This window comes from Eptesicus fuscus, chromosome 10 (assembly GCF_027574615.1).
Source record: "Eptesicus fuscus isolate TK198812 chromosome 10, DD_ASM_mEF_20220401, whole genome shotgun sequence".
NCBI lineage: Eukaryota > Metazoa > Chordata > Mammalia > Chiroptera > Vespertilionidae > Eptesicus > Eptesicus fuscus.
The window spans coordinates 23,755,081-23,779,515 of NC_072482.1; the positions used below are offsets into that span (position 1 = coordinate 23,755,081).

Consider the following 24,435-nt stretch of genomic DNA (forward strand, 5'->3'; position numbering starts at 1 on the left):
TCCAACTTCTACGATTCCACATTAATTTTTCTTTAATTCAAGTCTCTTTCTGTGCTGCTACAAATGATTAAGAGGTACTATTTAAAAGAAATGGCATTTGACCAATTTTTCCCTCTGAATATAAGAAGGCTCACCCAATTTTCCCCAGGGCCACATTTAATGGCTGATTAAACAGAAAGATGTTCCATTTTTTTACAGCAAATTTGTAAGATCTGTATTGCATTAATAAATTGCCTTTAAATCTACTTTCTATAGTTAATCAAAGATACTATATTCCTCAAATGCTTGTTGATGAACTACAGTTTTGCAGGCAAAAATATTAAAGATTTTGGAAATTATAAAGCACTTTTTATAGCTTTCCAGGGTCACCTTACACAGCCTGGTAGCTTAGTCAGTATAAAGTCCAACAACTTAGTCAGTATAAAGTCCAACAACTCTCTGACCCATTAACAATTTTAATAGTAATGTAGATGGCATATTGCATAGAATAATTTTTTAATAAGCATTGAAAGGCTAAAAATAAATCGTTTAAAAAATGCATATTTAAATAAACATTATATACACAAGTAGATTAACAACAAAACTGATTTTAACATGTCTATCATATGGGAAGTATGAAATTATTTTTCAGCCTTCCTATCAGAAAATATTGTTTTTCTAAAATACCTGTTGGTTTTCCAAAAATTTGGGCTTCTCTCTCACCGCATTCACTCTAGTACGGATCCTGTGGAGACCCATAAAAACATTTCCTTGTATCCCAAATGGCCCTCTCATTTTGTTTTCCTGTTGGTTTTTTTTTTGTTTGTTTTGTTTTGTTTTGTTTTGTTTTCAAGGCAGTATCACTTAATAGCTGGTTAGCAGTCCCTCTACCAACTGGGCTGTTTTTGGTGTTTAACAGGGAATATGATTCTCCAAGGAGCCATGCTTAAAGAAACACAATAGCTACCTACATGTACCAATATTTCAGTAGCAAACTCTCTAAAGCTAAAGTCTGAACTGTGCCTGTTAATGAACATCCAAGCAATACTCACTTTAAGAACCACACACATGCAGCTTCAGACAACAGGAACTAACTGAATAAGAGGAATCACACAAATTAATCCATGACATTAATTAGGTTTGTCAATAATTTTTTACATATGGAAGACTTAAGAAATAACTTTTAAATATGAGTTAAAACAGGGCCAGATTTTAGAAAACAAACATTCCCAAACAGCTTCCAAGCCTGAGTCCAGGCCTGGGGAACCATGGGTCCAGTTGTCCAACTCTGTTTTTAACGTAGCAATGGGGCAAGTCTGGTTCATAGGATTCCTAGCCCAGACAATATCACATGACTGGTCTCATTAACCTGTTTTCTTTAATAACCAACTGCTAATCATCTGTATATGGCAACATAGTTAAGTGCCTGTTATGGACTAATTTGTGCTCCCCCTCCAACATTTATATGTTGAAGTTCTAACCCCATGACTTCAGAATGTGACTGGATTTGGAAGTAATTAAGATAAAAGAAGTTATGTGGGTGAGCCTTAATTCAATATGACTAGGATCTTTTTAAGAAGAGGATATAGACATCAGACATGCACAGAGGCAACACCATGTCAAGATACAGAGAGAAGATGGCCATCTACAAGCCAAGGAGAGAGGCCTCAAAAGAAACCAACCCTGCCAACACCTTGATCTCGGACTTCTAGCCTCCAGAACTGTGAGAAAATAAATTTCTGTTGCGTAAGCCATCCAATCTGGGCATTGTACTATGACAGTTTGAGCAGACTAATGCAGATATAGGTCTGTTTCACCCGACTCCTCTCCCAGGACACATCCCATGACCAGTCTCAATAGCGTATTTCCTTTAATCACCTGCCCACCTAATCATCTGTGGAGGGCAATATAGTTCAGTTGGCCTTGAACCCATAGCATACTTGCAACTTCAGACAATAGGAACTGAATAAGAGGAATCAGCAAAATTTGTATGAAGATCAAGAGCTAAACTCTTCAGTGGTTAACTCTAGTTGAAATCCACACACAAAAAAAAGGAAAATTATTCATCCTATTTACAGTGTCATTATTGTCAACAGAATTCAGGCAACATTTTCATCTTTGTTTTCTATTTCTTACAAATTATTTGTCCTTTAGTCTTGATAAATAAGTACTTTGTGTGGGAGAGTCTTTTGTCTGATAGTGCTTCTAGAACATGAGTATACTGCAGTTCCATGGGTAACAACTAAGACAAGTGTTCTAATGATAATCCTGTATTTGAAATGGAAACTCCATGTCTTAAATTACTAAGAAAGTACTTCAGAATCTAAAGGGATTGTAAAAACTACTTTAGCACTGTAAAGTCAAATCCATCTCATTTACTCATATACACTTGCCTAATATAACCTATTACTAAGATCATGAAAGGAGAATGTAATAAAATATGTAGGTCCATAAAAACAGTGCTTCAGGAAGTCATTGGGAAAAGTGATTCAGTGAATCATGTGAGACCCCTATTGACCTTTTTGGGTATTAGAAGTAACCTATCACTAGACAAAAGTTTGTCTGCATTCCCCTGTGCTTGAGGAGCATTTGTTAAATCAAGGATGCTTGAGATCGTGGCCATGTCTTATTTGTCTTTGTTTCCCAGTGCTTACCCCCAGAGCCCAAACTACTAGAAATCTAATAATATCCACTTGGTAATATTGAATTATATTGGCTAGAAGTGAACTGTAAGTAAGTAAGAATTGTAAGTAAGTAAGACGTGAAATGTAAGTAAGTGAATTGTAAGTAAGAGGCTCCTTGATTGTGGCTGGGGAATCTCACATAATTCCAAGAATAGGACTAGAGTTGGGTCTCAGATACAACTGGAACCGAGGATGTGAATGCAGTCAGGGCTCTTTGTTCATCTCTTTTCTTGGTTCCTCTCTGTTAGTCTCTCTCATTTCTTCCCTCTCGTCCATTTCTCTAGTCCATACAAAAGAATACAGAAATACTAGCATAAACAAAATTTTAATGTTGCAGTTTGTCACTATGTGTAGAAAGCTAGCTTTCATTGATCCCCAGTCCAGACCATCTGGTGGAAATTAAGTACAGAGGCTACAATAAAACAATATTTTAGAAGAAAACAATGAGCAGGCATTCTCACTGGAGTCTGTTCTGTAAAAAAATCAATGAAAGAATAAGTGAGTGAGTGAGTGAATGAATGAACAAATGAACAAATAAATGTTGTCAGGCACCAGAATCCTATCTAATAAAAGAGTAATATGCAAATTGACCATACCTCTGCTACACCCACAAGCCATGCCCACCAGCCAATCAGGAGTGAGTATGCAAATTAACCCAACCAAGATGGCTGTGGCCACGGAGTGAGCAGGAGGCTTGGATTTCCCAGGTAATGGAGGAAGCCAAGCTTCCTCCACACCCTGGCCGGCCCAGGCCTCCCTCCACTCAAGGCTACAAAGTTTCAATTATAGAAGATAAATAAATCCCAACAAAAATGGCTATGGCCATGGAGCAAACAGGAGGCTTGGGTTGCCCCTGGCAATGGAGGAAGCCAAGCTTTCCACACACCCTGGCCGGCCCAGGCCTCCCTCTGCTCAAGGCTACAAAGTTTCAATTATAGAAGATAAATAAATCCCAATAAAAATGGCGGCAGCCATGGAGCTGGAGAGAGCAGGAGGCTTGAGTTGCCCCGGCGATGGAGAAAGCCAAGCTTTCCACCTGCCCTGGCTGGCCCAGGCCTCTGCTGAAGGCTACAAAGTTTCAATTATAGAAGATAAATAAATCCCAACAAAAATGGCTGTGGCCACAGAGTGAGCTGGAGGCTTGGGTTTCCCCGGCGATGGAGGAAGCCAAGTTCCTGGCCTGCCCTGGCCTCCACTGAAGGCTACAAAGTTTCAATTATGGAAGATAAATAAATCCCATATCCCAGGGCCTCCACTTGGGTTGCCGGGGGGCGTAGCTGGCCTTCAAACCACCACAGGCCCCTCACCCAGGCTGCCCCACACCCCAAGGGAACCCCCACCCTGATCCAGGACACCCTTCAAGGCAAACCAGCTGGTCCCCACCCATGCACCAGGCCTCTATCCTATCTAATAAAAGAGTAATATGCAAATTTACCATCACTCCAACACACAAGATGGCTGCCCCCAGGTGGTCAAAGATGGCTGCCCCCATGTGGAACCAAGATAGCCACCACAAGATGGCCAGCAGGGGAGGGCAGTTGTGAGCAATCAGGCCAGCAGGGGAGGGCAGTTGGGAGGGACCAGGCTGGCAGAGGAGGGAAGTTGGGAGCAACCGGGCCTGTAGGGAAGGGCAGTTGTGGGGGACCCAGGCCTGCAGGGGAGAGCAGTTGTGGGTGAGGGGGGGCTAGGCCTGCAGGGGAGGGAAGTTAGGGGTGACCAGGCCAGCAGGGGAGGGCAATTAGGGGTGACCAGGCCTGCAGGGGAGGGCAGTTAGGGGCAATCAGGCTGGCAGGGGAGCAGTTAGGCATCAATCAGGCTGGCAGGGGAGTGGTTAGGGGGTGATCAGGCTGGCAGGCAAAAGTGGTTAGGGGCAATCAGGAAGGCAGGAAGGCAGGCGAGCAGTTGGGAGCCAGCAGGTTCGAGCCTAAACGGGCAGTCGGACATCCCTTGAGGGTCCCAGATTGGAGAGGGTGCAGGCTGGGTTGAGGGACACACATCCCCCCGTGATGAATTTCATGCACAGGGCCTCTAGTATTAAAATAGCTTGAGAATACAAGACCATATAAAAGGATTAACTTATTATGCTCCCTTACTGATTTGCTATGTCAAATGACTGTGAAGGGTTATATATGTAATTAACTTGGCAAGTGATATATTATCAATATAGTGGGGAAGTTGTTAGCAATGAAAATGCCAGAAATAGTAAATAAACTCTAATTCCATTCATAAAAACTATTTTATGGTAAAACTGAATTTCATTAAAAAATTAAAATGTGAACATTTCTTTTCTTTCTAAAAATAGCCGACAGATATTTATTTAAAACATGGACTGAGCCCAGCCATCATGGCTCAGTGGTTGAGCTTCAACCTATGAACCCAGGATGTCACGGTTGGATTCCTGGTCAAGGCACATGCCCGGGTTGCAGGCTTGAACCTCAGTGGAGAGAATGTAGGAGGCAGCCAAACAATGATTCTTTCTCATCATTGATGTTTCTACCTCTATCTCCCTCTCCCTCTCTAAAATCAATACAAATATATATATTTTTAAATGTGGACTGGTTAGACTACAGTATTGGAGTATTGGAGAACAGAGCAAAAGTCTTTTTTTGAACATCTGGTAAGTTTACTTTAATTTGAAATGCGGTATTACTGTTTTTCTCCCACGCAGAAATTAGCCAGATTGGATACAGATTTAACATTTTTTTTTTTGCATAGGATTCCTCCCTCTGTCACAGATATTTGAGACATGGCTTCTAGAGGTTTCTGAAGGTAAAACAATAATTCAGCATCATTCTGTAGCTTCTCAGTATAGTAGGTTCTCAGTAAATATTAGTTGAATTCATGAACCTCCTCTGCTTATTTTCCCAATTCTCTGTGGGTAAACTGAGGGAAGTTCCAACAATTTTTGAAGTGGGAAAAAAAAAAAAGATGACTAATGAATTGTATAGAATAGAAAATTGGGTTATATGATCTCAGAAGGCATGGAATTCTAAAATTCTAAATGATTGTATGGTAGATATTCAGTCCACACTTTAGATCAAAATAGGTGTTCAGAAAAGCATTGACTTCATAGAATTGAGATCTATTAGACTTAAATGATTCTAGGACAACCGAGTGACTCCCTAATATTCCTGTAAACCACCTAGAACTAGTAAATGTTCAAGCCACAGAATTGTGTTAGCAGACTAAATCATCATAGGAGTTCAGAAAATAGTTCAGTTCTTTAAAATCTCCAAGAATCTGAAAATGTATAATTATCCAAGAAAATTTTCCAAAGACCAACATACTAACTCATTCTAATGAAAGGTAAGTGAGATGTCTACAAGGTTGACAAGAAAAGTCCCATTGCTTGGTATTCAGTCCCCAGTTTTTCCTGTTTTTCTAGAATTGAATGTGGTAAGGTGAAAAATGTACTTAAGCCCCTTTCTTGTGGACTTCTTGTTTAGAACTTCCATTTTTCTTCCTCAGCTGCCACACAATGGTCCCTTTAACTAAATAATCTCCATTTATTCAAGCAAAATCCTGGATTATGATTTGCATTTTCCTTGTTTGTACTGAATAATAGGGCTGAGGTATTACAAATCCTACTAGTTTATCCTTTATAACTGAAGCATTTTCATGTGGGGCATGATTTCTTTACGTAGAGATAGATTTCATCCCATTTCATTTCTCTATTTCATCTGGAAAAGTGTAAGTTAAATCACCCTTCTCTGACTAAAACTTACATGATTCTACCAACATAACTCAAAGCAGGAATTAGTTTTAAAGATCCTGTATCATAAATTTTAGTTCTCATTTTCCAAATCCCATGAACCATCCAAATAAACTTGAGATGACTTGTTTAAACGTTCTCTTTCAGAGTATTTATTTAAAATACACAAGAACTAACATGCTATGTTATACTTAATTAATGCCCAACTAAATGGCTTAAATTATAAACCTGGCATATTTATTCAATAGTTAATTTGCCTTATGAAGCAGGGCATTAATTCAACATTTTTCATGGATTTTATGTTTAAATTATATTGTCAAATTGCACTAAGAATGCTACTAAGCTGTTTAATTTCCATTCTGAGTCAAAGATGCAGCTACTATAACAGCTTAAACTCTGAGCTTTTAACAGACAATACTAATTACTCACTTTAATTTTGCATTCTTTCAGCATGTTGGTAATTTATTCTTCTTCAAAAGGGATTTTAAACTATTTTCATTTCATTCACCATGTCCATTCAATGTCCACATTATTATACTGATAATTTAATAGGCCTAAGATCCTGTCTTTACTTGCTTTGTTCTCCAATGTTATCATCAGAATTCAGTGCATGTTGACTTATTTGAGTTATTTGAATATAAATACCTTAATAATTTAAGCTTCTGATTTTTCACTTCATTTAGAACTATGCTCAAATAAATTATACCAACATCCAAACATTTATATTGTGTATTGGGACTCAGGAAAGGTATTATTTAAGGAGACCAGCACTATCTCTTATTATCATAACAAAGTAAAGGCAAATTATATTCTCAAATGACTTAAACCTTTTAAATTTAGGTTTAAATTTCCTAGGGTACATCCCATATCCTTGGATTATCTACTATTGGTTTTAGGTTTCATTTAAATACTAGAGGCCCGATGCACAAAATTCATGCACTCGGGGGGAGGGGGGAAAGAGGTGATGTCCCTCAACCCAACCTGCACCCTCTCCAATCTGGGATCCCTCTCACAATCCGGGACTGCTGGCTCCCAACCACTCACCTGCCTGCCTGCCTGATTTCCCCTAACCCAGTGGTCAGCAAACTCATTAGTCAACAGAGCAGCAAACCACGGCTCGCGAGCCACATGTGGCTCACAAGCCGCAGTTTGCTGACCACTGCCCTAACCACTTCTGCCTGTCTGCCTGCCTGCCTCATCACCCCCTAATCACTCTCCTGCCAGCTGATAGACACCTAACTGCTCCCCTGCCAGCCAATTGCCCCCAACTGCCCTCCCTTGCTTGCCCGGTTGCCCCTAACTGCCCTCCCCTGCTGGCCTGATCGCCCCTAACTGCCCACCCCTGCTGGCCTGATCACCCACAATTGCCCTTCCCTGCTGGCCAACTTGTGGTAGCCATCTTGTGACACATGGGGGAGCCATCTGTGCAAGGGCATGATGGTCAATTTGCATATTACCTCTTTATTATATAGGATGCTCACTAGTTTATAAAGCTCACTAATTCATAAAGTTATACAATTTAATTATTCAAGTAGGAAATTTAATGCACACAATTTCATACAAGTGTTTTGAAAATTGTTACTCTTTTTTCAATTCTTTAGATTCTTGAACAACTCATTTCTAAATCCTAAAATAATACTTTTATTGTTTTCATAAACAGGTGTTGTAGAATTGGCTTCTGGGATAGTTTTTGTAATGTAAATCTAGCCTGTTACAGTTTTGCAGTCAATTTGAGTTTTAAATAAAATGAACAATCTTACCCTGGAAGATTGTGAAAAGAAGGGCATGGAAAAAGTCCATTTATTTGGATTCAGTGGAAAATAAAGGGGGAAAATGGAATCAGTTATCTCATCTTTAATATTTTATTTCTAGGCACAAGAGAAGAAATTTCCCAAATATCTGTATTGCTTCTAAGATTGGATGTGGCTGACTTAGCTTAGACCAGAACTTTTCTAGGACTCTGAGAATTCACAGAAATCATAGAAAAATTATTAAACAGTTGATAAAATAAGGGCTGAGGGCTTGGGCCAATTTTATTTTCAAGCAAAGCTCTTTTCACCCAGAAATTGAAAACAAAAACAATAACAAGCTTCTCCTAAACAACACTTGCGTGCAAAGAATGCTAATGACAATGAAAACACTACATATCAGAATCCATGGGATATAATTAAAGCAGATCAGAGAAAAACTTATAGCACTAAACACTTTTAAGATGAAAATAAAATAAATTTATGTCCCATTTTTAAAACTAGGAAAAGAACAGAACAAAGAAAGCCAAATAAAATTTTTTAAAAAGTAAATAATAAAGAAAAAGCATAAAATAACAAGTCAGGGTATAAAAAAACAGTACACATAATTTGTAAATGGAAATTCTATTTTTTGAAAACAAAAATATAGCCACCTCAAGCTAAGATAAACAAAAAAAAAACGAAAAATATAAATAAAAGAAATGTCAATGGGAAAATACACATTGAAACAAAAGAAAAAGTTTTTAAATCATTAGAGAATAATTTACAGACATCTGTGCAAATATATTTTAAAAATTAGATAAGAAGGATAATTTCCTAGAAAAATACAGACTACCAAATTTGACCCCATTGGAATTAGAATACTTCAGAAGACTAATCTTCAAAAAAGTAATTAAGTGATTAAGGAACCCTATTTGTTTTCTAGGGCTCCTATATTTATTCTCTCACAGTTCTGAAGGGCAGATATCTGAAATCAAAGTGTCAGCAAAGTGTCATTTCTAGGGAAGGATCCTTCCCCACCTCTCCCAACTCTGGTGGCTCCTGGCATTCCCTGGCTTGTGGCAGTGTAACTCCAATCTCCACCTCTATCTTCACATGGCCTTCTCCTATGTCTGTGTGTTCTCTCCTTTTCTGTCTCTTGTAAGGACACCCACCATTGGAGTTAGAGCCTAAATGATCTCATCTCAAAAGTTTACTTTAATTATGTCTGCAAAGAGTCAAAAAGTCTTTTTCTAAATAAGGTCTGGGGATTATCATTTGGGGACCACTATTCAACCCACTACAGGAAGTACTCCACAAAAATGACTGACCTCAAAAGGTTTCAGAGACGAATTCTACCAAAACTTCGAAGACCAGATCAACCCAGTGCTCTCTAAATTATTCCAGAGAAGGGGAAGGAAAATTTCAAATTTCTCTTGTGAAACAAATATTGTAGTGATACTTAAACCTAATAGACAGTAAAAAGTTAGAAAATTATCTCTCATGCAAAAGCACTAAGTAAAATACTAGCAAACAAATCCAACACAGACTAAGAAGGTAATACCATACACAATGACTAAGTAGATTTATTCAAAGAATGCAAGGTTGTTCAATATTAGGAAATCCATTAATGTTATACAGCATATTAACAAATCTAAGGGAAAATTCAAATGATTGGTTCCATAGATGCTGAGAAAGTTCAATGCCCATTCATGAAAAAAAATACTCAAAAAATAGAAATTGAGGGATACTTCAGGCAGATTAGGAATCTAAATATAAAACGTTCTAACATTGTAAAATACTATGTTTATCTTAGTCTTATAGTTAGTGTCTAATGTAGTGGAGACATTTCCCTAAGTTCAGGTCTAAGACAAGTATGCTCATATCTCCACACTATTCTACATCATACTAGAGGTATTAGCTCATACAATTAGACAAAATAAATTAACTAAAGGCCTAAGAATGGTTAAAAAAGAAAAGTAAAATTATCTCTATTTGAAGATGATATAATAGTATGTTTAGATAATCTATGAATCAATCATAAAACTAACTAAAAAATAATTCAGTAAGGTAGAATATAAAATTGACATTAAAAATGAATGGCCTTCAAATATGCAAACACTAACCAAATAGTGATATATGATAGAGAAACCCTTATTTATAACAACAACAGGGAAGATTAAATACTTAGGAATTAACTTGATACTAAAATTCATATGGAAAAACAAACATGCAGAAATATTCAGGAAAACACTGAAAAACAAAAACTATGGGGATGGACTATCCCAATTAAACACTAAAACATAATACAGAGCAGCTATAATTACAGTGAAATAAAAAGAAAACACAGAAATAGATCCAAATATATACATGTAAGTTTACTATATAATAAAGGTGGCATCTTAAACAATCAGAGAAAAGATGGATATGTTAATAAATTGTGCTGGGACAACCTGGTAGGAATTTGAGAAAAAAGAAAATTATATCCATTATCTTGTATGACACATAAGAATAAGCTTCAGCTCTGGCTAGGTAGCTCAGCTTGTTAGAGCATCGTCCCAGTACACCAAGGTTGTGGGTTCAATCCCCAGTCAGAGCACATATGAGAATCCATGAATGAATGCATAAATAAGTGGAACAGCAAATGGAGGTTTCTCTCTCCAAATCAATAAATAATTTAAAAAAAAAAAGAATAAGCTTCAAGTAGATTAGGAATCTAAACATAAAACCTGAAACCTTACAAGTACTAGAAGACAACATGAAAAAAATTCCTTTTTAACTACAGAGTAGGGAAAGGTTTTCTGATGTTGACTCCTAACCCAGAAACAATAAAAGAAAAAAAAAATAGATAAAAATTCCTAAAAGAGGAAAGCATCTTTTCATAGCAGAGGACAACATAAAGTCAAAAAGCAAATGAAAATCTGGTAGAAAACATTTCCATCATATATTACATCAAAGGGCTAAAAACCCCAAGTTATTTATAATAACTGAAAAATTGAAGGACAAAGATCTAAAAATATGCTAGAAAAATGAGAACCCTCCATACATTAAAAATGTTCAAACTCACTCATAATTAGAGAAATGTAAATTTAAATAACACTGAGACACCATTTCAGAATGGAAAAGTTTTGAAAATATGAGAACATAGCCTCTTGGCAAGGCTGTGTGATAAACACTCATACATTACTGGCAGTAATATATCTATGTACTATTTTTGCAAATGTTCTATAAGTCTAAATACATTTTAAAATAAAAATTGAAAAGAAAACAACAATAAAAACTCTAAGAAGTGCAGAGTGATCTAAGCTGACATTGGATAACATGTAAAATGGAAATGATGAGTGTGTTTGAACAAATCCAACTTTGGAAAAGGTAGAAAATCTTTAATCCATCACACCATGGAGCCAGTTACTGTCTTTCAGCAACAATTCCAACCTCTATGTTGGAGCTGAAACTCTGCAAACTACTTTTCCCAGACTCCTTTGCCAGCTTACCTCCTGTTAAGATCAGCCAATGAAGGAATACTGCAGTGGAGGAAAAATTGAAGAGGAACTGCAGTGGTGGAGAATTTGAAGAGTAAAAGGACTGCCTTTCTGTTTTCCACTTCCTCTCAATATACCCCCATAGCTGCAGACTGTGGTCTCACCCCGGCTTCCTTCAGCACTCCCAGCACCAGCTCCCCCTCAAGGCTCCACAGCATGAACATGGTAGTATAAGAACCTGCTAAACAACTGTGTCATAGTCCAGGACCACCTAAGCACCTACCTGTCACCTCCACCTCAGCAGTCTGAGCACCCACCAGGCCACACAACCTTTAGAGGTCTGAGGGACACACACCATAGGGGCTTAATCACAAGGAACAACAACAGCCTGTAATTATTGGAATCGAGAGTCTGCCCCCTCTTCAGAATCCCAGTACAAATTGCATAGAGCTTCCCTCAGAGTTCCAAAGAATCAGCACTATTGAGCCCTTCCCTCAAACTCCTGGGTTCCAGAACCCACCTATTCCCTGCTGTTTCTCTAACTTCTTGAAGTTATTAAACTTAGCTACCTCAGAATGCCCTTTTCACTCCTTAAGCCTTCCTATACCTGTGTAACCAATGTCTAATCTACTCAACTTGAAATACCCACTATGGACTTTGCTTTCCAGTATCTGACTGACTGTTTTGGGAGGAATTTCTAGGTTGGGGGAAAGGAATTTTGTTTACAGTTCATTTATTCATTAATTTAATATTAATTGCACAAATAATTAGTCACCGTGATATATAAAGATGAAAAAGTCATAGTTCCGGCCTTTAAGTGGGTGAGGTAAATATTTGATCACCAAGCAGATAAGCTCCGTAACAGAACACTCACAGAGCTAAGAGCGCAGGTTAAGAGGCACAGAGGTGCCAGAGGACTTTCTGGAGGGGTGACATTGGAGCATGGCAGGTCACGTAGAACTCTCAAGGAGAGGAGGACATCTTGTCAGAGGAAAGAATTTCTAAAAGAGCTTAATAGTTTCAAAGAATGCCAAATAAACTCTGTACAGAGGATAGGAAAGGGTCACAAATCGAAGTCAAACAGGGAGTCAATAATCATCAAAGGTTTTAAACGATACACTAACTAATTTTAACCCTAAAGCAACGGAAATCCACTAAAAATTCTCAGAAGATATTTCCTTCTTAACATTACTTATACAGCATATTAAAAAACGAAGACAACCTTCAGCCGCGAGATCCACCTTCCAGAAATGTTCCTTGCATATTGTTTCCAGAAAAACTGGACTAATGTATAAATTCATAGTAAACATTAATATAGATCCTATTAAATACCAGATGCTGTTCAAAGTTATATTTATTACCTATTTAATCCTTACAACAGACCTATTAAGTATTTACTATTATCATTTTCACTTAACAAAGGGGAATTTGAGGTTAAGAAAGACTAACCAACTTGCCCAGGGTCCATAACTAGTAAGTGGTGGAGTCAGATGGCTCCATGATCTATGCTGCTAACCACTATGATACAGAGCCTATTATAGTTACATGCATTTGTATGGATGTTTTCAAAAAAACATGAAATAAATATTCTGACACAAATGACTCATACTCCACATTTTACTCTGTGCCTTGTTCATTCAATTAATGATATACCTTGAAGATAGTTCTATTTTGATCCACCTTTATTCCTAAGAACTGCATAATCTCAGAGGGAAGGTGGTGGTGGGTGGATGGGTGGGAAGAGATCAACAAATGAACTTGTATGCATTTATGCATAACCCATGGACACAGACAATAGGGTGGTGAAGGCCTGGGAAGAGGACAAGGGCGGGGCAGGCTAGAAGAGGTCAACTGAGGAAAATGGGGGACATATGTAATACTTTCAACAATAAAGATTAAAAAATTTTTTAAATAACTGCATAGTAATTTACCATGTAAACATCCCAAACTATACTTAAACATTTCTATATTGATTAATATTAAGGTTCATTATAGGTTTGGTTCTTACAAATAATGCTGCAACAAAATTAATAGCAGAGGAATTGTTCTAAGGAAATATTTATTTTTTATATTAAAACTATTGCACCATTTCTTGTCATAAATATAGATGTAGAAGAGTACTTGTTGCCCCACATTCCTCACAATGGTGAGTTTTCATCAAATTTTGTATTAAATGTTTGCTCATCCGATAAGTAAAAAGTGATGTCTACACTATTTTTTAAATACCCTGCTGTGATTAACTATGTGTTTGGAAAGACCCTGCAGAGGCTGTATGAAGGTTCACTTGGTCACACCAAGAGTCAGGACAGAAAGGACAAGCAGGAGACACCAATAACAGACGGTGTAAGAAATGAGGATGGTTTATTTCAGTGGTGCTCAACCTTTCTAATGCCGTGACCCTTTAATACAGTTCCTCATGTTGTGGTGACCCCCAACCATAAAATTATTTTCATTGCTACTTCATAACTGTAATTTTGCTACTGTTATGAATCGTAATGTAAATATCTGTGTTTTCCAATGGTCTTAGGTGACCCTGCTAGCGATTCTCAACCTGCGACCCACAGGTTGAGAACTGCTGCTGTAGAGCCTAAGACCATCGGAAAACACAGATATTTACATTATGATTCATAGTAGCAAAATTACAGTTATGAAGTAGCAACGAAAATAATTTTATGGTTGAGGGTCACCACAACATGAGGAACTGTATTAAAGGGACGCAGCATTAGAAAGGTTGAGAACCACTGATTTATTTAGAGAAGGGCCTTGCATGTATTAGGAGGGCTTATTGAGAGGGGAAGCCATATCAGAAAGGCCAGCTGTTGAAGTAGATCAACAGACCTTTGTTCGTGACATTTAATATTGCAGTAAAGAGGGTCAAGACAGAGGAAGGATTCTAGAATATCTCCTATGTTTATGAGTTAGGAAGCCAGGAAGATTGTACGGAAAATAGCCGTCCTAAGAAACACAGAAGGCAAAGATTTGGGGACCATCCAGAGGAAACTAAGGTTGATAAAAAAGAATCTTACAAATATAAAATCCTATTATTTATAGGAACTACCTTCATGTGTGGCAGAGGCTATTTAAGAATATTCAGTTATATTTAATGTCACTTAACAATAAATCATTGACTTCTGCAGCAATATGAAGGCCCGTAAGTCAAATTACCCAGCATATTTATGAAACCAGCTGTACTATGCCAGAGTATTCTTTTAGTATTCTGCCATCTAGTGAATAACAATCATTTGTGCAACTTGGCCTATAAATTAGAACAAAGAAACCTGAATTTTATATCTTCTTGTCATGTATCTTTTCAGTTTCCATAACATAGAAAATTTATCTGACAATGCCTCACATTTTTTGCATAAGATAATCTTGTAATTATTAAATATTAAACATAGAGGACAGAATGAAAACAGAACTTATTGGCTTAAGCCTCCAATTTGACCTTGAGGTGATCTTGAACATTCATGCCATTAAAGTCATGGAGCAAGTTCTTGTGAGTTTCCTTCACATTATGCCATCTTCTTCCATCATTAAAAACATCAATGAAAACATAAAAACAAAATCTTTACTCATCAGCAACTTTTTTTCTGAAATAAAGTGTCTTTAAGTAACAATCTTTGTCCATTCAATGAGTTATGCTTAATAACATTATCAAAAATTTATCATCTGGCTGAAACCGGTTTGGCTCAGTGGATAGAGCGTCGGCCTGCGGACTTAAGGGTCCCAGGTTCGATTCCGGTCAAGGGCATGTACCTTGGTTGCAGGCACATCCCCTGTTGGGGGTGTGCAAGAGGCAGCTGATCGATGTTTCTCTCTCATCAATGTTTCTAACTCTCTATCCTTCTCTCTTCCTCTCTGTAAAAAAATCAATAAAATATATTTTTTTAAAAATTTATCATCTGAAAATTATCCTACATGACACTTTAGAGGTTGTATTTGCATGTTGAAGTGTATTATAAAAAATTGTTTTCTCTACATTTCTATGAAACCTTCCCTAAGTTCTCTTGAGTTGATTACTTGCTTTGTGTAGCTAATGCATTTTTGTGTTGCTAATGCCCAGTATTAGTTATCATCCTTTATACAGATACATATTCTAATTATTTGTTTGCAAGCCTGTTTCCCCAAAGGGTTAAGGAGACAATCCCATGTTCATTTTTATATCTACTATAACTTTTATAAAGTATAGTACCTATTGGTTTTCAATAAATGTTAACAAATGAATGATTTAAAATAATTGAATTGAATTAATAGCAAATGTTTGAAGTTTCATTAATTTTACCTTTGTTTATAATATAGTTCATTTAGTTGTTAGATTATATAATTTAATTTTTGATAATGACTGTGCTTAACACCAGCTTGAAAATTCTTTTTTCACACTTGGCCTCTGTGCAAGCTGCCCAGACAGGTCAAGTGAAGGGAGGGGCAGTTCAGGCCCCACAAGCATGGCATAGTATCTGTCCACGTCCTGGTGAAGCTTCATTAATTTTAATTCAAATTAAATTAATATATAATTTAAAATAAGCAATCATTTCACTCAGCTTCCTTCATTAAACCTAGACAATATGTGAATGAACATAGTGCCTGAATACGACAGGGCCTAAAATATAGATGTATGCTCATTAGAATTATTGGATGTAGATAAACAAAAAAAAAAAACACAACACCCTCCTTTGCAATTTGTCCTCATAGGTAATGGCAATATTCCCAAGCTTGTCAACTTCTCTCTCTTGGCAGATCTCTGTGCTCCATCTGTCCAACTTGAAGGTTACAATGCCCTCAAAATGAGCCTGCCTTATGGATATCTTTATTCTGTGTGATTATATGCCAGAATACATAAACCTGAGCTATTTCAGATTGTCAACTGAAATAGTTCCCATGAGAGTACTTCATTGCCTTATGGATAATGATTATGGATGAAACCTCAAAACCATGCAATTAGTCCAGAGTTCAATTGTTATTAGTTGAATACATTGATTGCAGGGCCTCTTAATCCATCTACAAGTCTGACTTCTTTGGCTTTACCATATCCAAGCTAATTCTAAAGACTTCAGATAAGGACCCCATCATCTTTGTAGGTTTTTAAAAATACTGTTAACAAATTCTGTTCCTTTGGGAAGCTGTTTTCATTTTTCTTTTCACTTTAGCACCTCTGCTTTTAAAAAACAAACCTGAGCACCATTTTTTTTATCATTAATCATATTTGTGTATTTCACAGAGCATTATCCCCATCTATATTATTGTAGTGAAGCTGTGGGAAACTAATATATATGTATTATTTCTCTTAAGAAGTGGTCTACTTTAGAATTTATATCTAACCTCTATGATATACATTTTCCATAACTACTGCCTATTGGACAGAAAATTTAGAGATGACAGAAGTAATCTTCTTGTTCAGGTAGAGTCCCATCAGCTTATCTTGACAGGTGAACTCAGGAGAAGAAAATAAACATACTCTACTTTCCCCCTTCTGGGGCCTTTTTCTCTTTCATAAAGGCTTTTTTTTTTCCCCTCAAGAAACACATATTTTCTACATCAAGCTACAAGTTTATAGTGGCACATGGGGAATGGAGCTGTAGTCATCCAACTCTGGCTATGTAGAGTAATTTAAATTTAGAACAAAATATTAGAAAAATCCATTTGGTCCCAGATCCTAGCCATAATTCCTATTGAACTTTTTTTATCCTCACCCGAGGACAGGTTTATTGATTTTGAAGAGAGGGGAAGAAAGAAAGAGAGAGAAATATTGATGTGAAGGAGAAACATCCATCAGTTGCCTCCCACACTTGCCTATCCTGGGACTGAACCCACAACCTAGGTATGTGCCCTGACCGGGAAGCAAACCTACAACCTTTCAGTGCATGGAATGATGCTCCAACCAATTGGACCTCACCAGCCAGGGCTAATTTCTATTACATTTATCTTTTTTTTAAAAATATATTTTATTGATTTTTTACAGAGAGGAAGAGAGAGGGATAGAGAGTTAGAAACATCGATGAGAGAGAAACATCGATCAGCTGCCTCTTGCACACCCCCTACCGGGGATGTGCCCGCAACCAAGGTACATGTCCTTGACCGGAATCGAACCTGGGACCCTTGAGTCCGCAGGCCGACGCTCTATCCACTGAGCCAAACCGGTTTTGGCACATTTATCTTTAATAAGCTGATATGTTGATAGGAATTTGCTGGACACTTGTGTCTTAGTTCCTAATTAATTCTGAACTTTGGAGGTAGAGAAAGTAGTGTAATTTATTAGTAGCCTCCTCAGATGCCAATATATATTGCTAATTATGCTTTCTTTTTGTTCAACTTTTTAAAAAAAATATATATATATATATATAATTTTATTTATTTCAGAGAAGGGAGAGAGAGATAGAAACATCAATGATGAGAGAGAAGCATTGATTGGCTGCCTCCTGCATGTCCCACACTGAGGATCGAGCCCACAACCCAGGCATGTGCCCTTGACTGGAATCGAATCCAGGACCCTTCAGTCCCCAGGCTGACGCTCTATCCACTGAGGCAAACCAGCCAGAGCCTTTGTTCAGCTTTTGCTAATGACCTGACTTTCATTCTCATAATTACCATGGGATACATAATCTGTGAAATACATGCCCTCTGTCATAATCTTCAATAAAAAAAAAGCTTGAAAAATTGCAAACAGAACCAATCAGCATATAACAGAAAAATAAGAAGACTCACAGAGGGTTTGTTTTATAAAAACAGAACATTTTAAATAATTATATAAAAATAATTAAAAGTAGCTTTTAAAAAGTATCATACTAATACTTAGGTAAAGAAATTTATATTACTGTGAGAGTGGACACATTAAAAAGAGCTTTCTCTTTCAGGAAAACAGATTAAAATAATTCTTTGGAGAGGACCATGAGAACACAGAGGAATTTATGGAGTTGAAGAACCAACACATTCTAAGGACACGAAAGTATACCAGGCAGTTTAGACTCCAGAAGAAATGGAAGAGTTAAGCTGTTGCCTCAAGGCTTTCTGGATGAAAACAAGTTTGTAGACCAGTATAAAGAATACCTCTGATATCCAAGTGTTCTCCAGAGGGAAAACATCTGTGTGCACGCCTTAGAATCAAACTTGATACTGATCCAGTAGGTGAGCCCAGACGAGATCTTTTTCTCTTTCAAGCCACATATTGTAGAGTTAATGGAGAAAATGCTAGATGCCAGAGTGGCTGGGAATCAAAACCTGAGAATTAAGGAGCTCATTTGTAAGTCTTTGGATGTTGTTTAAACCCTGACACATTTTTTTTCAATTCCCATAATTCTCATTGGCCACAGCTGAGCCTATAGTAGAATGCTGTATGAGACCCATTTAGGACTATAAAACAAACCGAAAGGATGTCAGGAAATCGAACCAGTAGCATAAGAAAGTGAGAATAATTTCCCACTGTGTAATTAAAAGAGTCCAACAGAGGATAAATACAAAAGTAGGCATTAGAATGAAAATGCCTAAAGAGGACAATGACATGTTTGAAGAAGCTGGCCATTTTAATTTTGTGAGATCAGAGTCATCGAGTTTTCTTCCTTCCAGAGATATAGGAAGATACCCAGGAACTGAGGAGTATTGAGGAAGTTTTGACCATAGTATACTTACAAACAAACTCCTAAAGGCTCAGAGCGACAGCTACAGAGAAGATCCACCATCTTAGAACCTTCAACAGTGAAGTTCTTCCCATTGGCTGCCCAGGCTAATCAACATCAGCCTGATCTGATTTTGGTAATGAGTCCTCAGAGCTGAAACTGTTTGCTTCTGAAAAAAGAAACTGGGATACGTGAGGAAGGTCAGGAATCTATTTGTGCATGAGTGTGTTGCAATGAGCTTTTATATATAGCTCTCTATATAAAATTTTAGACTTTATAACTTAAGAAATGGAGAACATGGATAAAAATTTAAAATTAAGTGCAACAAGAATACAAATCTTTACAAAATCCTTACATTAGAAGAGATCAGTATGATTCTTAAGCCTGCAGCATCAGTGTCACCTGGGAGTATGTTAAAAATGCAAATTCTTCTGCCTCAAACCAGACCTATTGGATTAAAAAATTGGGGGGAGAGGCAGCAGTCTGTGTTGGAATAAGCCCTCCAGGTGATTCTGATAAACACTGAAATTTGAGAACCAGTGGCATAGAATATAAAGAAATAACAGCCCAGCCTGCATGGTTCAGGGGTTGAGCTTCAACCTACGAACCAAGAGGGCACGTGCCCAGGTTGCAGCTGGATCCCCAGTGTGAGGTGTACAGGAGGCAGTCGATCAATGACTCTCTCTCATCATAGATGTTTCTTTTTCTCTCTCCCTCTCCATTCCTCTCTGAAATCAATGAAAATACTTTTAAAAAATAACAAATTAACCCCAAAGCCATTTTTTTAACAATTTCATTCACACTTTAAATAATAAGCAAATGTTGGGAATTTAAAGTCAAAACCATAAATGGTGATATGGTAATGCCTAATACATTTCATATAAATTACAGATGGGAATTGAAAATATTATTTATAATGACTTAAATAGTGTTTTTTAAAGCAAGAGTATTTTAAAGATCTTTTAAATGTATTCTAACTAGATAATAATAAAACCAGTATTATATTGTGTTATATTTATTATTTCTGCTCATCTACTCTTGTAAGAAAGATGGTAAAATTTTCAAAGGCAGGAAGTTCCCCTAATGAAGCCAAACTAAATGAAGAGAAAATCAAATACAAACTCCTTATGCTTGAGAAGAACATGTCAGATTTAAGGACATAGAACAGGAAGTGGACAGTTGGACTGAGCAACATACTGAGTTCAGTGAGCAAACCTAATTAAATCAGAAGTTTCTGACATCCAACTTCTCGCATACCAAATGAATGAAATTAAAGTCTGAGCAACTGCACTTTACTGATGACAGGGCTTGCTACTGATTCTGAATCTAAGGACATATCTAATTAGAAAGAATATTGATGGAGATGAAATAAACTCAGCCAACTAGCAGACCACTGGTGTGAGAAAACTGAAAACGAAGGTCTCACAGATAAAAACTGTAGTAACAAGAGTTGAAGATAAAGGCTGTTGACAACCCAGAATGAATGATGAGCTTCCATCTAGGGATGAACTGAAAAACATAAATAATTTGACAAATGAAACTTTTCCCTCGAAGTTGACCCAAGTTTGATGATGATGATGATGATAATAATAATAATAATAATAATAATAATAAATGCAAAACCTAGCCACAGAAAGTGGAGATCCTTAGGAAATCCATGAGTAAATAGACATGATGCTATGAAATAAAATGAATTAAGAAGAGCATACATTAGCTGGAAGAGGAGGGAGGAAGGCTCTAAGATACTGAGTAGAGCAAACTTAAAATTGAGAATTTAAGAAATGGAGGGTACTTGCAGAATGGAGAGATCCTACTGAAACCATATTGCTCATCCTCTGTAGACAGAGTGCCAATGGCTCACTGCTTCTCACAGCTTTTGTGTAGCACAGGGAACCTGACTTTGGTCCAGTTCACATAATCTGATTAATTGACAAAAGATGTAAAACCAAGTGACATAAAAATACAGTGCTTTTCAATTAATTTTAAACACCAAGAATTATCCCTGTACATTTTTTGCCTAGATGTTATATAACTAATACTAAGGACACCAGTTTAGAGATACAACCTGTAGATAAATTAGATATATCTTAAAGTAAATAGTTGGTCCTCAAGACAAGAGACATAAATTATTATGATTCTTTAAAAAATACATGAAAATTTGATGATGATGAGAGAAAAGCCCCAAATAGGACCAAAATGATTATAAGGGAGAGAAGGAGAGGAGAAAGGGAAACATTTAGATTTGGTAAAAGGAAGAAAGTATCTATATAAAGGAATAAGAGAAGTCTGGGTAGCTCTTCCCTTTATCACCTAATCAAAAGGACCTGAAACCTGATGGGACAACTAGACCTTCCCTTCCCACCAATGGACACAGTGCAAGACACACCTCTACTTGCACAGAATATTGGAAATTTTTTTACAAATTTTGAAAAAAATAGAATAATAAGGTACTGCGGAAATGATGAACTCATTTGTATCCCTATTATGCTATGTAACCAGTTCTTTTGCTTTTTGGCATCTTTCCTACCAATACCTTTCTAAGCGTAACCACATTGGGACCATGCTGTGCTTTCATGTATGTGGTAGCAGTGACATATCTTGCAGGTTCTCTTAGATGGTAGTTGTTGCCTCTCCTTGCATGTTCCTGGTCAGCACTATTTTGGCAGACCTGGAACCAGCTTATTCTGCTGCAATAAGGATAGGAACTCCTTCCAGCATGTGAGGGTACAATAAGAAGTCTGCAATCCGAAGACATCCCTCACCCAACTATGCTACCACCCTGATCTTGGACTTCCAGCCTCCAGAACTGAACCTGAATCTTGAACATTTGGAGGAGAGCATCTGAGCTTCAGAGTTCCTACCAGGTCTCTCAAGGAAATAGACCAGCAGCTACAGTCAACTGCAATCCCATTACACCTTCATGTTGTCTCCCCTGACTAGAAATATGTTCAGTCTCAAGAGAAGAAGCATTCAGCAAATTAGGGCAAGACTCCCCAGATTTTCATGACAAATAGGATAATGCTGTACTAGCCAGTGGAACCACTTTCTGTGTTGGTGCATGGATATTTAAAACCACCCAGATTAGAATAGAATGGAACCTGTCCCCTGTTGGCAGAGTCACCCCAAAAGAGTGGAATGATGAGTAACCATCCCAGTTGCTGTCATACAGAATTGTTTCAAAGTCAATTTGTCATTTAAGCACTCTGCAACTCATTTAAATATTAGAGGCCCAGTGCACGAGATTCGTGCACTTGGGAAGATCCCTCAGCCTGGCCTGAGCATTCTCATAGTCCGGGAGCCCTCAGGGGATGTCTGGCACTTGGACATCCTTAGCACTGCCGTGGAGGCAGGAGAGGGTCCTGCCATCACTGCTGTGCTCTCCAGCTGTAAGCCCAGCTTCTGGCTGAGTGGCACTCCCACTGTGGGAGCGCACTGACCACCAGGGGGCAGCTCCTGCATTGAGTGTCTGCCCCCTGGTGGTCAGTGCATGTCATAGCGACTGGTCATTCCACCCTTTGGTCGGTTTGCATATTAGTTTTTTATTATATAGGATAGCATATTTGGAAAATTAAAATATATTGAAACCTTTAAAAAATGAGTATAGTGAGTAGTATCAAGTGAGTGTTAGAATCTGTTCTAATTCTGATCATTAATCCATTCTGATCTGGAAACAAGCCCCTGAGTATTTCTGAACTCTGTTCATTTCCCTTAATTCATCTGTTTAATCATATTCCAGTACAATACAGCTTTAGCTTCTGTTACATTATAACATACTAGAGGCCCAGTGCACAAAATTCATGCACTGGGGTGGGGGTCCCTCAGCCCAGCCTGTGCCCTCTCGCAGTCTGGGACCCCACCGGGAATGTCCGCCTGCCAGCTTAGGCCTGCACCCGCAAGGAGCAGGCCTAAGCTGGCAGTCAGACATCACTCTCGCAGTCCAGGATCCCTCACTCCTACTTCCCACCTGCTCACTGCTCCTTAGTGCTGCCACGGAGGCGGGAGAGGCTCGCACCGCCACCACTGTGCTTGCCAGCCGTGAGCCCAGCTTGTGACTGAGAGGCACTCCCTCTGCGTTGAGTGTATGCCCCCTGGTGGTCAGTGCGCATCATAGTGACCAGTCATTCTGGTCATTCCGCCATAATGGTCACTTAGGCTTTTATTATATAGAATGTTAACAGCAGGTAGGGGCTAATGTATCTTTATTTATAACCCTCTTAGAAATTGTCCTGTGTATTTTTATACATTAATTTATTTTCAAATAAATTTTAGTATCATTTATAACTAAATAATCCCTTTCATTTTTATTTGTACTTCATTATAAAGATTAAGTGAGCATATATTAAGAGAGTGTTACTAACTTTATACTACTAAATATTATTGTCAAGGAACAAGGCAGTATTTCTTTGTCTTGGCTTTCATTTGAGTCTTTTTTATTCCCTTTGAGTTTTACAGTCACCTTTATATTAGTAATGCATAATTACTGTTAAATTTATTTGTAAGAAAATTATGTTTTTATTCTGACAATCATTTACTCCATTATATTTTCTACCTAGTTACTATTTGTATGATGTTCTTATATTTTATTTGTTTTCTAAATAATTTACTCAATTATCTAATAATTTTTAATATTTTTTTTCAGTTCAGAAAACATGTTCTCATGTTTCCCAGATATGCAATGATAACATCTGCTAAGGCTGAAGATTTGCATTCCTGCCATTTATTTTGTGCACCTGTCTAATTGCATGAGCAAATACTCCTGAATAGCCCTTACAGTCATGATAATGCAATTTGCACACCATCCATTCCACCTGAAGAGAAGAATGCTGATGTTTCATTTGAAACATACATTTTATTAGCATATTCAAAGTGACTACTTAGTCCTTTGTTAAGATTGTTGCATTTTATTAAGAATTTCATATGGTTTTTCTCCTTCATAGTTCTCAGTAGTCTCGCCAAAATAAGGTTGCCCTTTTAAAGTCATGAACTATTCAATGCCAGATGCAGACCAGTTCACACCTGTTGGTCATCCTCCAGCTCAGGATCCAAAATGCCGCATAGCAACCACTACTAACCCTCTAATTTCTCTAAGTTCCACTGTGCCAAGGAAGGGTCAATTCTGCCCCCTTAACAGTTTGGAGGGGAACTCTGAAACAACTGGGCTGTATCATTTCCACAGGTAGATTGCAAAGGAAACCACAGCTTGATCCCTGTAAATGATGAATATATATTTTTCAACAAAGT

General features: G+C 37.6%; 1 protein-coding gene across 1 annotated transcript; it reads left to right on the forward strand.

The window, feature by feature from the left end:
• The first annotated feature begins 22,114 nt into the window (after positions 1 to 22,114).
• On the forward strand, positions 22,115 to 22,340 carry LOC103300104 (cytochrome c oxidase subunit 7B2, mitochondrial-like). The gene is given in 2 exon segments (XM_008157308.3): positions 22,115 to 22,182; positions 22,184 to 22,340. Coding segments are annotated over 2 exon segments (225 nt in total).
• Positions 22,341 to 24,435: the final 2,095 nt, after the last annotated feature.